This window comes from Hyperolius riggenbachi, chromosome 2 (genome assembly GCF_040937935.1).
Source record: "Hyperolius riggenbachi isolate aHypRig1 chromosome 2, aHypRig1.pri, whole genome shotgun sequence".
Taxonomy (NCBI): domain Eukaryota; kingdom Metazoa; phylum Chordata; class Amphibia; order Anura; family Hyperoliidae; genus Hyperolius; species Hyperolius riggenbachi.
This window is the reverse complement of record NC_090647.1, coordinates 311,251,684-311,265,245: the sequence shown is the minus strand read 5'-3', so window position 1 is coordinate 311,265,245 and position 13,562 is coordinate 311,251,684. Positions and strand designations below refer to the sequence as shown.

Sequence of the window (13,562 nt, the reverse complement as noted above, 5' to 3'; positions counted from 1 at the left end):
TGATTGGACCCGCAGGGGCTCAGGGCAGGAGGAGACGAGCGCTCCTTATATGCTGGAAGGAGGCTTCAGGCAATAGCGTTAGCTATGCTGCACTACCAACAGCATAGCATGCACTCCTGTGTATACGCTGCACGGCTAATAGTGGGCGTAGCGTGCACTGCATTACTTTTAAAGCGCACTGTGGAAGTAGCGCGATTAAACTCCTGTTACTGCTATATTTCCTTTAGTGAATCAACCCCATTGTGTATTATGAAACTCTTATAAAACATTAACATATTATGCAACGCTGTATGATGGATAGGGGAACATTACACAATGTTAAACGGACATTTTAGCGTTAAACAATGGTACACATAATCAGTGATGTTATGCTGGGAACACACGATGCAATTTTCTGTCCAATCGATGGGTAATCTGAGAGTAAGTTGTAGCATGTGTACATGTCCAAACTGCTGCCAATCGATAAAGGGATCACTTTTCCAATGATAACTCCCCAAAATGTATCCCTTTTTCGATCGATCGAAAAACCGATCGGACATGTCGGAAATAATCACTCAATACCCGCCAATCAGACGGGGAAATTGCATTGTGTGTTCCCAGCATAACACTAAGCAATGGTGCACAGAATGTAGGGATATGCAATACATCTGCTTGTTCATTTGATTACATTATAAATAAATTAAATATTGCTGCTTGAACCAAACTGAGGCAAATTTCACCAACACTACTAGGCAGGGACCTATGTATATGTGATTTTACGTTTAGTACATCAGAGAGCAATGTGCAGTTAAGCATAATCTTCTGGGGAAATGAGGGGAATCTTAATCTTTTTTTTTCTTTAAGCACTATATGAACTAGATAAAGCTTAAAGAGAACCTGAGCTGAATCTTGGGTTCAGAAACACATTCTTGCCTAAGGAGAGGGAATCCTCTGGATCCTGTAGAGGCTTCCCATGCCATCTTCTGGTGCTGCCTGTGACCCTCCAGCTGATCGGGTCCTCTTCTGACACAAGTGCGGTTGTGCCTACACAGTAGCATGAAGCCACTCGTGCACGTGCACTACGGCCTCACTCGTACTTGAAGAGGAGGGTGGTCCTGATCAGATTACGGACTAACCCTTTTCAGTAATCTTTGGAGGGTCTGCAAGAGGCAATGGGGAACCGGAAGACAGTGTGGGAAGCCTCATTAGGATCCAGAGGCCTTCCATCTTCTTGGTTAATGTATATGTAGTATATAGTTGGACTGTACAATCCAGTTTAAAGTATATAAGCCCAAATTTAATAATGACTTGAAATTAATTTATTTCATGAGCCAAGTGAGTTCTAAACACGTGGAATTGGTTCTAGAGCTGACAATAGTTACGCGTGTTGTTAACACTCACACTCTCCAGGGCTAACTACCCTAATTCATATACTGGTGCTGATTAAAGTCGAGCTTGCATGTGAGTGTATATTGTATTTTTTTCAGATTTTTTTTTTTGGACTGCAGATTGTTTGTGTGCTGATTATAAACTTTAGTTGATGGCATATACTTATAGCCACTAAGGCTTATGTTTGACCCCAACCCAGGAAGACAGAGCACAGTGGATGCCCTGATGGATGTTTCATACGCTTAGACCTTATAACACTGGGTTTGCCTATATTTGGTAAGCCCCAGTGTGTTTTGGTGAAGGGGATCACGTGTGTTGAAGTGCACTTGAATAAAGTAGGCACTGGTGTTGGTGAGAAGTAGTTGACATTTGCCATCTCTTCAAAGCAGGCCACTAGCAGCCTTTATAGAAAGTTTAACAGACTGCAGACTTATTTATAATATACATTGATTGGGTTTATACATGGTGGAATTTGAAAATGATTAAAGGAATACTATCGATTGAAACTACTTTTTTTTTTTTTTTTTTAATACTCTATATTAGTGTACACATTGCCACTAGTGCTAGGGGCACTTTATTTATTCATCCAGGTCTCTCTCACTATCCCTGCTTAAAAATTCATTTCTCACACAGCTCACAGTAGTTTGGGTCACCCTGAGCTGCTTGGTTACTCTGTCACACAGCTCACAAATATATTTCACTGTGTCACTCACAGCATGCAGGAGACATGAGGAGAAACAGGCTGATCTGAGGCTGTAATATTTCTGGAATATAACTAGCTATAACAATAGTCTGCGTTTACACTCAGACTGGCTGCCTGCTTGAGGTGATTCACTTCAGGCTGCATCCACTTTACAAGCTGCGGAGAGGGGCAGACCACTGTCTACAATTAGCATTATTAGTATCTTTATCAGTCAAGAGAAGCAAAGATAATAAACACACATTGCTAGAATCTTTAACCCCTTACCACCATATCAACAAGATTCTTTCAGCAAGGTGATGATTAAACTATAAACTGAGGAGTTGATAGCAACTCCCCTGTGCAGAGATATGGTCTAGCCCTCTGGGAGCTCAGTATTAGATACATTTTGTATCCAACACTGACGCCAAAACTGACGGAGGATTTTACAGCTGAGAGGAACGGCTGTGTGAGGAATCAAATTGCTCCTAGTACTTGTCCTAATGTGTGCTACAACATACAGCATTTCAAAATAAATGAATACATCGATAGTATTCCTTTAACAACTGTGGCTCTATATTCTGTTTTGCTTGAGATAGTGGTTTATCGCATATGGTGTTTCAGCAGTTGTGCCTGCTTTGATGTACTCCGCAAACATATTTTTTATACCTTCTTAATGTAGTGTTGGAATGCCTTCCTAGCCAGTAAGTAACCTCATATAACCTAATTCACTGAAGGTCTGAGATAGTCAGAGAGAGAGTCATAACATAAGTTCTTTGACTCTTGACTACTCAGTTTTTAATATATGAATGTATTTTCCATGTTTTTTTTAAAGAAAATGGTATACAAGACATTTCATCACTGCCAGAGCTATGAAATCTTAAATCTTCATTATTATTATTATTGATTTATAAAACGCCAACATATTCTGTGGTGCTATATTAAGATGGTGTCTACTTTTGGGAACAAACTAAAGAACTACTGGCTAAGAAGCTGACATACTATCTTATTGGCCATCCCAGCCTGTCTAACGTGAATAAAGATACTGTTAAAGAGAACCAGAGAGGAAGCACCCTCATGCATTTTATTACATTTATCAGTGGGAACATGACAGTAAACACCTATCCTGCTTTTAGTTTTATTCTTCTCAGTCTAATCTATCTGTTATCAACTGTGATAAGAATCCACCGACTATTCAGTCGAGGTTTGACCTGGAATCATTATAGCTGAGTCACTCTTCTGTGGAGTCTTTTCAAGCCCAAGCCTTCCCCCTCCTGGCTCAAATTTCTTGCTTTACATACTGAGAGCTGTGATGACATGGGAGTGGCTGCTGCTGCAGGAAAAATCTCTGTCTAACAGACAAGTGTGGCTGTGTGATCTGTGTGCTCTGTCTGTGCAGCCTGTCATTATTATCTACTGTATGCAGTTTCATTACTATGAGAGACACTTCCTACAGGCAGCCACAAAGCATACCAGAATATGAAGTTGAAAGCACACAGATGAAAGCCTACAGCAGCCCTGCTTGTCTATAGTCTCATAGAGGCTAGACAGCACATCCAGAACACCTCATAACCTGGAAGCAGAAGGAATATGAGCCGGCGGCCATAGTGGATATTTCCTGGAGCAATAATGGATAAAAAGCACTCAAAAAAGCACACCAGAGTGGCGAAATTATCGGGTAGAGCATTTATTCTTTACAAGCTATCAACTGATATGTTTATTTTGTGTGAATCGTTCATCTCTGGTTCCCTTTAAAGTTTGGGTCTAAAATCTATAGCTAAGCTTATGTCATTGTGGCATTTTTTATTTGTTAAAGAGGAGCTGTTAGGTATAGGGTCTCAGAGAAAATAAACACATATATCAGTAGCTAAAGATTGGCTGTACTTACATTACATATGCATTTCACTGTCCACGTTTGGATTTCACAGAATTTGTATATAGTATATGCAGAGATAGATGCTCCTGACAGCTCATGGCAGGCTCCATGTTTGTGAAGCCAAATGTGTCGTCATGTCCTGCCTGCTTCTGATCACAGATACACTCGTTCTTGAACAACACGGTGTGCAGTGAATATTAATGAGCCATGTGGCTAGGAACAATAGCTGACTCCTGCAGTGTAGTCTGCCCGGAGATTTATCAGTGCTACGCTCTGGACTGATTACACAAGCTGCTGTACCGTCTCATTAGCAGCCGAGGGGAGGGCCCCAGAATGCTTTGCAGTTTAGCTGCGGCTTGCGTCTTTATGGGTCTATAACAGAGGTTAAGATAAGCACACATCAAAGGTAACTGAAATGTTTATCTTCACTAATGGCTTTTGAGCTTCCTTCTAAACTGTTTAACACAGGAGAATAGAGGTTTAAATTAGCTTCTGCAGCCTGACAGTTACTCTTTAAGAAGCTACAAGCAAACATTCATTAACCTTAATGTTTAAAAAAAACATAAAACATGAAAACAAACAATAAGGTTATATTTGTTTTTATCCAGAGGCTGTCAAACGTAAGCAGCGTCAAAAGCAAGTGTGCAGGGGAGAGGGAGGGCGGAGGAAAGTTTCAGGGGGCCTACACATTGGGCATCATTTTTACAGCAGAGAAATACTGTATTATGACTCTTATCTGTCCAATAGGCTCTTTTACCATATTAAATAAAATATTTTTACAAAATAACAATGGCTGGTGGCAACATGGCACATTTGAATTTAGCAATGGCACAGTGATGGTGTACCTATTTAATTGGAAGTTCAAAATTGATGATCCGAAAGTAAGTAACTAGCCATGTGTGATGGTTTTGAACAGAGTGATTGTTTATCAGTGTCTGATATGCGTTTTTTCAACTAACACTGATTATCATCCAAACGGATCTACCAGGATGGATCGGTGTACATGGACGATATTCATTGTTAATCATTGTTTTTTTGCGTTGAGATCTACCGACAATACACAGGCAATGCATCATTCCTCTTTTTTTTATTTTGGGATACGAGTCGTACCTTTTTGGGCAATAACAGTCTAGTGCAGGTATGTCAAACCGGTCCTACGAGGGCCGAGATCCTCACACGTTTTTGATACAGCTCAAATGAATTGATGCATCGCATCAACTGGTGCACGGAGAATACGTGAATCAGGTCCTAGTCCTGATTAACTGCCGGTGCCTTGTCTCAGCCGGATTGCTCCCACGGCTAATGGAATCTCCAAACAACAAAAGAGACGGCACACCACTGGCTGCAACAAACTTGTTGTATTCACGAACAAGTGACACTACATGTTACGGAACATTACTTCCTTCAACAGGTGATAAACAGCAAGTGAATAAACAAGCACCAATATATATACTCATAAGGTCACCACACCCATGGTGACTCCACCCCCTTCATCAGTTAACCCATTATCCAGAATCCCAGTCTATGGTCATATGGCACTCCATTACGGCTACCAATTGTTAATAAATGACTAACCGTGATTCAGGCACTTCCGCAATGGACTGCCACTGACCCACCTAAAGGAGGGAGAAAACAAACAATAACATGTAAACAACCATTAATCGAACTTGCACATTATAAATACAAAATTTTACATCACTGATCCTTATTGCACTGTTGGCCCAAATAACTTAATCTATAAAAAACATTTTAGGGGCAGCCTCTCGTTCATACCTCTAGGGGCCACCACATCCAAATCATGAATCCACTTCGCCTCTTTTTGCTTTAATAACTTTTCTAAATTACCTCCTTTAACTGAAGGATCCAGGGCCTCCAATACGCACCACCTCAGCTGCGCCGCACCAGGGCCTGCCACGCCAAAGTGCCTCGCAACTGAGGTGTCGTAACTCTTTCGTTCTCCCATGGCATACCTAGTAATTGCTCTCTTGTGTTCTTGGATACGTGTTCTGACTGGTCTCGTAGTCTCCCCTACGTACATTAGGCCACATGGGCATTTAAGCCCATATATGGCCCAAGGGGTGGAACAATAATGTCTCTCCCTGATCACAATTTTTCGTCCAGTATGTGGATGGCAAATAGCTTCTCCCTTTATTATGCCACTACATACATTGCAATTCAAACACGGGTGGGTCCCTGTTTTTCCTGTACTCAACTCCTTTTTGTTAGGGGCAGTATCTGTATGCCTAACTCTGTCCAGGATGGTCCTACCTCTCCTAATCGAAAAAAAGGGTTCGTCTTTAAATAAAGGTCCTAATTCTTTATCCGTGCTCAAGAGGGGCCAGAATTTACGTATAGAATTTTTTATAAGCATTGTATTTTTTCCTAAGTTGGTTACAAACGGTATCCCTCTCTGATTTCTAGTTCTACCTGTTTTATGAAGCAGTCTAGACCTATCTAGGGTAGACACTTCCTGTCTGATTTCCTCAATTTTGTTTGCGTCATAACCCTTCTGTACAAATTTGTCACTTAATAAGCGACTGGCTTTCATGTACTCATCGTCACTGGTGCAGATCCGCCTGGCCCTGAGGAATTGCCCCCTCGGAATGGCTTTCACTACATGCCCTGCATGATGACTGTCATGCCTTAATAAATTGTTACGATCTGTCGGTTTGCGAAATAATTTAGTAACAAACCGACCATTGGATATCTTAATGGATACATCTAAAAAATTAACACTATCCCTAGATGACTCTAAGTTAGAGGAGGTAATTTAGAAAAGTTATTAAAGCAAAAAGAGGCGAAGTGGATTCATGATTTGGATGTGGTGGCCCCTAGAGGTATGAACGAGAGGCTGCCCCTAACATGTTTTTTATAGATTAAGTTATTTGGGCCAACAGTGCAATAAGGATCAGTGATGTAAAATTTTGTATTTATAATGTGCAAGTTCGATTAATGGTTGTTTACATGTTATTGTTTGTTTTCTCCCTCCTTTAGGTGGGTCAGTGGCAGTCCATTGCGGAAGTGCCTGAATCACGGTCAGTCATTTATTAACAATTGGTAGCCGTAATGGAGTGCCATATGACCATAGACTGGGATTCTGGATAATGGGTTAACTGATGAAGGGGGTGGAGTCACCATGGGTGTGGTGACCTTATGAGTATATATATTGGTGCTTGTTTATTCACTTGCTGTTTATCACCTGATGAAGGAAGTAATGTTCCGTAACATGTAGTGTCACTTGTTCGTGAATACAACAAGTTTGTTGCAGCCAGTGGTGTGCCGTCTCTTTTGTTGTTTGCAAATGAATTGATGGGTCTGAACCAGAAAAGGTGTGGTCTATCAGGTAGAACACACTCCTCTCTTTCTCAGTCAATCCTAAACACTGGCATGTATCTGGCCCTCCAGGCCTGGAGTTCGACACATGCGGTCTAGTGTGTACGGAGCTACATGGATTGTGGAATGAAGTTCTAAGGGAGAAGGAAAGCTTGCGAGAAGTCCCGAATGATTAAACCAGACAAAAGGAGAAAATCCACAGCAGTGATAACATTTTGGATCTTTGGGATTAATTTAGCAATGTATGAGTGGGCTGTGTTGTAGAGAGATCTACAGGTTAGTGTCAAAAGCTTGAGCTGGATGCTTTGTGCAAGAGAAAGCAAGTGAAAAGAATAGTAGAGTGGAACTGCATTTGAGGAAAAGCAAGAAAGGTGCATGAGTTGTACAACAGCATTTAGGATAGACAGTGGTGCTACAACTATATGATGTATGATTAGGGCATTAGGGCAGTTCTGTGTAGGGAGAAGAATGCAGTTTTTTTTTTTTAATGACAGGATATGGTTACTGTGCAGCAGCAGGTAATCTGGTGCCCATAGGGCAATACAATATCAGCAAAAAACAAGTTATTAGTGACTTTCTTTCTACATTTGACCAGTTTCATAGAGTCGTGGTTATCTGGTACTGACGGGGATCAGCTGATCCCAGATTAGTGTGTTTTCTGGTTGCTTTATACTAAATGTTGAAAATAGGTTTAGCTTATGCAGTACTATACATCACTCTATATACATACCATGAACTCTCTATTAAATGTTAAAATACAACTATTAAAGGTATACTAACCTTGGGCGAGCCATGGAACCATGTCTTTAAGCACAGCAGAGCCCACAAACAACCTAAGAAGTTGGCCATCGCCACCATGAGTACTGCTGGCAATTTGTGCTGGTTGGTCGAGACTGCTGGTTAGTTGAGTTTCGGATAACCAGGACTCTACTGTACCTTAATCTTTTCAGCTGCTTCCACAAAATCAATTGAGCTTTGTATCTAAACATGGCTTTTTTTTCTATAGGTAAAAAGTAACAGTATGGTTGGGGGACCAGACCCATACCTGAAAGAGTTTGGTATTGTTGTACATAATGAAATGACAGAGCTTACAGGCCGGGTGCTTCCAGCTCCTATGCTTCAGTATGGTGGACGGGTAAGTTATCATTCTCTAAAGGTTTAGCTAAAATAGGACTAGCCAAAGATTTACTGTCTTAGTTTTGGACGGAAAAAGGTGAGTATTACAGCCTCTGCTAGGTGTTTATTGCTTTTATGCTCTGGAAGTGTGCTTGATAAGTGCAAACTGACACATGCTTGTATTTCTTTTAATCAGAATAAAACTGTGGCTACTCCAAACCAAGGTGTCTGGGATATGAGAGGAAAGCAATTTTATGCTGGCATTGAAATCAAAGTATGGGCAGTTGCCTGTTTTGCTCCACAGAAACAATGCAGAGAAGACTTGCTAAAGTAAGTATATACTGTGAATGTTTTTTTTTTAATGAAAGCAGTCCATGCTGTGGATAATGTCTTATAGTGGGCAAAAGACAAAAGTGGAGTCATACACTTCACTATGGCAGCTTCTACTTCTAAGCTGCCATCTCTTTACTGTTTTTTTTTACCTGCCCAAAGCCAGATGAATGGCTGCAGTCATAAGAGTTTATCCAGGTGCACAGGAAGGCAAGGTGTACAAGCAGAACTTTCTTGTAACATGCAAATCAACAGTCACCCATGGGGGTAGTGGGGTTAGCCTATCAAAGCTTCCATCTACCAGCTTATTGATTGTCAGCTGCTGGATCTGGTAGACTATGGCCTCAATTCACTAAGCTTTATCAAATACTTTATCAAATGTTTAGTAATTTACTTCATGGGTAAAATCTAATTTTGAATTCACTAAGGTGTTATAGATTTATTGAACATTTTATCAATAAAACATTCGATAAATCTATAACTCCTTAGTGAATTCAAAATTAGATTTTACTCGCAAGGTAAATTATCAAACGTTTGATAAAGTGTTTGATAAAGCTTAGTGAATTGAGGCCCATGTCTTTCCTGAGTTAGTGTAAATGTGCATATTTGGAGAAAGTTTTGCACATCTCTAATAAATGGTATTTGTGATGACCAAACTGCTTGCCATAAATCCTGTCTCCAAGTAAAACGTTACTTGCTGTGTGCTAGCACAGAACTTTTTGCACATAGGTTTGTAATTATTCAGACTCCATGCTACGGGTGAAGGGTACTTGGGTATAAAGGTAGTTTACTAGTTCATTACTTACATTTTAAATCTTCAGATAAGTGCACATGCTGGATTAAACTCATCTGGGGAGAGGGTCATCTTGGCTGAGAAAGTAGCATGTGTACAGGAGCCCCCCTGAGGTCACCTAAAAATCTGAAGTCTTATTGTCACTAACACCACCGGAAGGTGCTTTGTCATGTGCTGCACGGCTTCCCCCCCCCCCCCCCTCCATGATAACAGCCTCTAGGCTAGCTATGCGTCTATACATACTTCAGTACTCATACAAGTGTGCAAGAATGTACACAAAAAATGGCATCACGCTATGATTTCTCATGTTGTCCAAATTATATATTTACTTATAGCTTTGTGTGAAGGCTTTCTCAAGCGAAGTTTAAAATTTAGTATCTTGTGAGATAATGTAATCAAAATGTCTGCCACGAGGTATTGCAGCAATTGCCCCCTTTGCTTCAATGGCAGCGCCAGCCCTGGCAGGAAACACTCTAATTTTTCCCAGAAATTACAGTGAAGAACTGCCATGGTACTGTCAATCATATTTTTTCAAGTAGCTGACACGGGGTGTGAACTAGGACCCCTTGGACCTTGAGCTTGAAAAACTGCTTTACCAATCTAGCAGTGTCATAATTTTCAAAAGTGGAAGTATGCTTAGGGTACTGTATATATCCAAATATGAACCAAGATTTTTTTTTTGGGGGTGGAGGGGGCAGGGGGGGGGGGGGGGGGGGCAAAAGTGGCCTTTTGAATCAAATGTTAAATTAATATTATTATTTATTTATAATGCACAAACCTATTACGCAGCACAGCACAATAGATATATGGGTTAACGTTAGATAGGTAGGACATACAAGCTCACAACAAAACAAGATCATGAAAATGTCTTTGATAACAGTAGTTCGATGTCTTTGGTCAGCTTTAGAGTCTGTTCTAGTCTGCAAGAGGGGTGTCAGACACAAAGATTGCATAATCAAGTTGGAAACAGTGGGGGGAGGACCCTGCACAATCTAAAGTGTGGCGGTAGAGACAATAGGTGCATCTGTTGAGAGAGTGTCCAGCAGAAAGTATTATGGTACTAATGCAGGGGGATAGGTGAGAATATAAAGGTGAGTCTTGAGGGCTCGTTTGAAGGTATTAAAGGTGTGATGTCTGGTAGTAGTGAGTTCCAAAGAATTGGAATAACCCTAGTGAAGTCCTGCAATCTTGCATGGGAATGAGATATGCGCAGTACGAACAGGTGCAGATGGTAGGAGGATCAGAGGTGGCGGGCTGGTATGTGCCTGTGGACAAGATCGAAGATATAGGTTGGGCAGGTCCTGTGCACCGATTTGTAGGCCAAGCACAGAATTTTGAAGTTGATCCTGAAGCAAGTTCGGAGCTAGTAGAGGGCTTTACAGAGTGGGGTTGTAGAGGCACTGCGATGAGAGGAGTTGATCAGTCTGGCTGCCGCACTCATTGCCGATTGAAGGGGGGCAATACGGTTTGAGTGGAAGCCTGATAAAGGGCAATTGCAATAGTCTTCTCGGAAGATGACAAGGGCAAGGATGAGGAGTTTGGTGGTGTCAGGGGACAGGTTAGAGCAGGTCCTGGAGATGTTGCAAAGGTGGAAGTTGCAGGATCGAGCAATACTTTGGATGTGGGGTGCTAAGGAGAGAGCAGTGTCCAGGGTGACACCTAAGCAGGGGGTTAGAGTGGTAGGGCGGATGGTAATGGTTTTAATCATTATATGCATATCTGGGAGAGGTGCAGCTGTGTGGGCTGGGAGTATCAGCAACTCAGTCCAAATTAAGCTTTAGGAATCTGGAGGCCATCCAGGAGGAAATGGATGCGAGGCAGGTGGAGACCTGATCCATGGTTGAGCAGGTATGATCCAGGTGTGGATGTATATCTGGGTGTCGTCCGCATACAGGTGGTAGTTGAAGCCCATGGAGGAGATGGTTTTCCCAATCAAAGCAGTGTAGAGTGAGAACAGTAAAGGTCCCAGGATGTAGCCTTGGGGAACACCAACCCGAGAGGAGCATGGGAGTGGATGAGGAGCTGTTGAATGTTGTGAAGGAGTGGTTGGAGAGGTAGGAGGAGATCCTGCCTAAGGTTAGGTCATGAATACCCATGGACTGTAGGGTGTGGAGGAGGAGGGAGTGGTCAACAGTGTCAAATGCCGAGGAAAGGTCCAGGAGGAGCAAGATGGAGTATTTACCTTCAGCTTTGGCAAGGGCAATGTAATTTACCACTTTGGTGAGTGCTGTTTTTTATAGAATGGGCTGGACAAAATCCCAATTGCAGGGGTTCAAGAAGGGAGTTGGAACTGAGGAAGTGGGTCAAGCATTGGTGGGCCACGGGTACAAGTAGTTTTGAGGCAAAGGGGGGGGGGGGGGGGAGATTGAGCGGTAGTTGAATGGCAGTGGATGGAATTGATCGGTAGTTGGATGGCAGTGCGGGGTCGAGTGAAGGTTTCTGCAGCAGGGGAAGAACAGCTTGTTTGAATTTGGAGGGTTATATTGGTGCTTATTTAAAGCGGAACTGTAGATTGCTAATAAACAGTGTTTCACTTACCTGGGGCTTCCCCAAGCCCCCAGCAGCTGTCCTGTCCCGCGCCGCTCCTCAACGAGTCTCCGTTCTCCCGCCGCCGCTCAGTCCCGTACCTCGACTTGTAAGTCGATGCCAGCGCGGCTCTGGCAAAGCGTATCCTTTCTTCGCGTTCCCCTCTGCAATAGCGGGGAACGCGAAGAAAGAATGCGCGTGGCCAGAGCTGTGCAGGCGTAGTGGCCCGGCGGCGAAACCGTAACTAGCTGGCGGCGGGCGAACGGAGGCTCGTTGAGGAGCGGCGCGGGACAGGACGGCTGCTGGGGGCTTGCAGAAGCCCCAGGTAAGTGAAACGCTGTGTTTATTAGCTATCTACAGTTCTGCTTTAAGTATAATGATAACAATTTTTCTTCTGTACTATAAGTAGGAATACATGCATTGTTTCTTATTCTTTGTTTTCTGTGTTTTCCAAACCAGAAGTTTTACAGATCAGCTAAGAAAGATTTCCAAGGATGCTGGGATGCCCATCCAGGGGCAGCCATGCTTCTGTAAATATGCTCAAGGAGCAGACAGCGTGGAGCCAATGTTCAAACATTTAAAACTTACATATGTTGGTTTACAGCTTATTGTGGTTATTCTTCCAGGAAAAACACCTGTATACGGTATGTCTATTATACTGTCACCTGATGAGTCATAATAAGGAAAGTTAAATGACCACTATCGCAAACAAATCGTAAAATTTAAAAGACATGTAAACACATAAAAATAAGAAGTATATTTCTTCCAGAGTAAAATTAGCTATAAATTACTTTCTATGTTGCTGTTAATTACAGTATCTGTCAGAAACTGACGAGTTTTTGACTAGTTTATCTCTTCATGGGAGATTCTTGGTATTTCATTTATTATTTACAAAAGCACTCCCTGGAAAGGATCTATACAAAAATGCATGCCAACCCCATTACCTGTTTGCACACTAGTCTGGCAGTTGGACTGAGCTACTGTTGTTCACTAAGTGCATTTGAAAATAAAGAAAACCCTGAGAATCCCCCAAGAGGAGCTGGACTAGCCCAAAACCTGTCAGTTCTGTCTAATTTCTACTACCTACGGTAAGTGACAGCAACATAGGAGAAAAATTATTTATTGCACATTTTACTCTGGGCTGAAATGAACTTTTTATGTGTTTTCTTGTATTTTAAATTTTACTATTTTTCACGATAGTGGTCCTTTAAAGTAACAGCAGTGGGTGTCGTACATTTGATCATACATCTAGCTTTTGGTGTGTCCTGGCTGAAATTTGTTTTTATGTAAAAATGAACTACTATACAGGAGACCTGTATGAATGCTTAGGTCAGCAGACTCTGTAGCTGGTGCTATATTCTTTTGTTGTGTAGAGGGCGAGGCTTTCTTTCAGCCCCCTAACTTTGCCAGGCATGACCACATAAATTGCAGCTGCTCCCTAGGCTGCAATAAGAAAATCTTATATGATACAGAAAGCAGAGGAGAGCTGGAAACAAAGCAGCAGCCTGCAGTGTCTCCCTGCATGCAACAGTCAAGACTTG

General features: G+C 42.0%; 1 protein-coding gene across 2 annotated transcripts in view; it reads left to right on the top strand.

Annotated features, from left to right (window-relative positions):
* Nucleotides 1-13,562, top strand: part of LOC137546528 (protein argonaute-4) — an 86,228-nt gene that overhangs the window by 51,267 nt on the left and 21,399 nt on the right. For both annotated transcript variants that reach the window (XM_068269094.1, XM_068269093.1), the window contains exons 10-12: nt 8,263-8,391; nt 8,569-8,702; nt 12,481-12,665. In XM_068269094.1, the coding sequence (XP_068125195.1) occupies nt 8,263-8,391; nt 8,569-8,702; nt 12,481-12,665 (448 nt within the window). The remainder of the gene's footprint in view (nt 1-8,262; nt 8,392-8,568; nt 8,703-12,480; nt 12,666-13,562) is intronic.